The sequence below is a fragment of the Misgurnus anguillicaudatus genome, chromosome 16 (assembly GCF_027580225.2).
Source record: "Misgurnus anguillicaudatus chromosome 16, ASM2758022v2, whole genome shotgun sequence".
In the NCBI taxonomy this organism is placed as follows: Eukaryota; Metazoa; Chordata; class Actinopteri; order Cypriniformes; family Cobitidae; genus Misgurnus; species Misgurnus anguillicaudatus.
Window position 1 is genome coordinate 5,940,929 of NC_073352.2, and position 2,673 is coordinate 5,943,601.

The 2,673-nt window shown below is 34.1% G+C and overlaps 1 protein-coding gene across 1 annotated transcript; it reads right to left on the reverse strand.

Annotated features, from left to right (window-relative positions):
- Positions 1 to 506: 506 nt before the first annotated feature.
- Positions 507 to 2,339, reverse strand: LOC141350022 (C-type mannose receptor 2-like). The gene is made up of 3 exons (XM_073854058.1): positions 1,963 to 2,339; positions 1,334 to 1,678; positions 507 to 1,211 (listed from the first exon to the last, which is right to left on the reverse strand). Exons 1-3 carry the CDS (start codon positions 2,261 to 2,263, stop codon positions 844 to 846), a joined length of 1,014 nt encoding a protein of 337 aa, XP_073710159.1. The 5' UTR covers positions 2,264 to 2,339; the 3' UTR covers positions 507 to 843.
- Positions 2,340 to 2,673: the final 334 nt, after the last annotated feature.

Here is a 2,673-nt window from a genome sequence, read left to right on the forward strand (position 1 = left end):
AACAACCAAACACAAAAAGAAACAGAAACATTTACAAATCATAAACAAACAATAAACCAAACAAATAAAAAACACATCAGAGACAATTAATGACATCATCACACTAACCAATGATACAGAGACATACCCAGAAACAATTAAACATGACAAAAACAAGACCATAAACTAAGGATTGCAAAATGACAAACGACTTAAAATAAAAGACTGCGACATTAACATAAAACACAAAACCTGACACTTATGATAATCAGTGTTTGCTTTAGTTGGACTCTCGACCTTTACTTTATAAAATGTTGGATGAGTTTATTATGAGCTGATATTATTCATCATTATTTTACATAAGTCAACACATGAATGAAACTCGACCTTCACTATATTTCATTACACAAATAGGAAATTCTGTGTCAGAGATTCAACTGAACGATTCTAAAGAGAAGAATCAAATGAATCTACAAACTCATATGATTCACTTAAGATCCAGAAATAAATCACATTTAACTCTGATATGAGCTCATAATCTTTATTAATCACACATTAAACAGAACAGAAGTGACACATCTAATGAGTAAATATCATGAACGTTTACACAATCCCAAAATATAACACATTCATTTCACATAATTCAACAGTTATTAAAGAAACATTAGAAAATAAATTGTGTCAGGAGATTAACATAGAAAATATATTTTTTAACATACATAAATGATTCTAAAATGAGGCATAATGTTTAATCTGGAATATGTGGTTAGGTAAATTGACCCAAATGCTAAAGAACAAAACAAAATGAAAACCAGAAATTTTACAAAGAACAAAGAAAGTGATAGACAAATTATTTTTCCAAATTTATTTTTTCTTTCTAATGCAGATGAAGTTGAGTTTGCGAGATTCAGGAATGCTGATCCAGCGAGGATCTCCTCCAGACTGAACTGCTCCAGATTTCACTTCATGGTCACAGTCGTCCACTGCGGTTTCATTCCCTGGAGCCCAATTCTGATAGCACAGCATCTCTCCATTCACCCAAAACCAAAGACCAACAGCACAGGAGTGACGTAACCCCATCCACACGGCGTCAGTAGAGGCCCGATCAATCACATCTGTCACCATGAACTGAATCTCCTCTGAATCAACTGAAACCAGATCCACGTGATTCTCTCTGCAGTATCTCAGAGCATCAGACCAGCTCAGATTCTTCTGGATCAATATCAGACTATCTGAACACACAACAAACAACATGAGATCAAAACAAACATACAGCACAAACACTGTGAATGAACTGAGATCATTTTAATAATAAAGAAACGTCTGTCATCAAAACACATTCATTTTTATTCACCTTCTTGACACACAAAGGTGCGAGATTTACTGCATGTCAAGTCATTCCACTGACCCTCCTGATTCATTCTAACCTCTGCACAATCTTCAATACCATCAGCATTATCAGGTTGATCAGGCTTCCAGTATCTGAATCCAGAGTCACTCTTATCTGTCCACTCCCACGAATCATTGAACAGACCAATCCAGACTTCAGATATGTTTTTGTCATTCATGATCTTCTGAATCTGTTGATTCTCAGTCTGATTCCTCACACTGCTCAGATCAGTATGATGTTTTCTGCAGAAGTTCTGAGCGGCTCTCCATGATACTGAAAAACCATCAATGATGTGTCCTTTACTGGTCTCTGTTTAAGAAAATAAAGATTGTTTGATGATTTTCTTTGACTCTTACTACACTTACAGTATGAATGTGAATCTTCAGTAACTCTTGACTTCCTCTTTCAATGTTTTGTCATGAATTTGAGAGATTAAACTAATCTGAGTGTTTTTAGACACAAGTGTGTTTGCTGTAGTTTACAGAAGAGTGAATGTGTCAAACATAAACTCACATGATATTTCTTGTAAAGTTTACATCTGATGATGTTTTGTTAAGTGAAGGTTTGATGTAATTGTAGGAAGATTCACTCACCGTTGTAGCAGATAAATCTCATCTTCATATTACAGTCCTGATGACGCCATGATCCATCTTTCATGTAAGCACAATGATCTGGACCATTTGAGTCTCCATTATACCAGTTTGTATATTTCACAGGATCACCCTGAGACCACTTCCATTTATAAACACTTGATCTATTCAACCCAATCCAGACACCTGGAGTCATACTGTTATTCACACTCTTCATCAGCTGATTCTGGTCATTCATGTTTTTGACTTTGGCCAGATCTGTGTAGTTTTCTCTGCAGTATCTCTGAGCTTCAGTCCAGTTCATCTCTATGTTTATATAGTAATAGCGGCGCTGAATGCATTCAGATAATGAACCGAGAGCTATAAAAGAAAGAGTTTGAGTTAAATCTCATGAGATTATAAAGCAAACATAAAACCAGAAACATAAACTCACCGATGAGAAGAAGTCTGAAATATAGAGTTTGAGCCATTTCTGAAAAACAAACACATTGAAAACATCAGATGTTGAATTTTGATATTCACAATAAATTCATTTAAAATGTCTAAACTATTTTAATGTGTATTAAATAAATATGAGAATATGATATTAAAGCTTGTTAAATATCATTGAAGCTGATCATTTACCAAATCTCTTTAGTATAACTCCTCTTCAATTCTTTATAAAGTTTCAGTGACGTTTTTGAACATTCATATAATTCAAAATGTAATTTGTAA

Bases quoted from the DNA above. Each gene is read 5' to 3' on its own strand.
- LOC141350022 (XM_073854058.1), bottom strand. From the start codon at position 2,263: ATGAACTGGACTGAAGCTCAGAGATACTGCAGAGAAAACTACACAGAT. The intron at 1,679-1,962 runs GTGAGTGAATCT...TTTCTTAAACAG, and splicing joins GAGATTTATCTGCTACAACG to AGACCAGTAAAGGACACATC. The intron at 1,212-1,333 runs GTGAATAAAAAT...TTGTGTGTTCAG, and splicing joins CACCTTTGTGTGTCAAGAAG to ATAGTCTGATATTGATCCAG.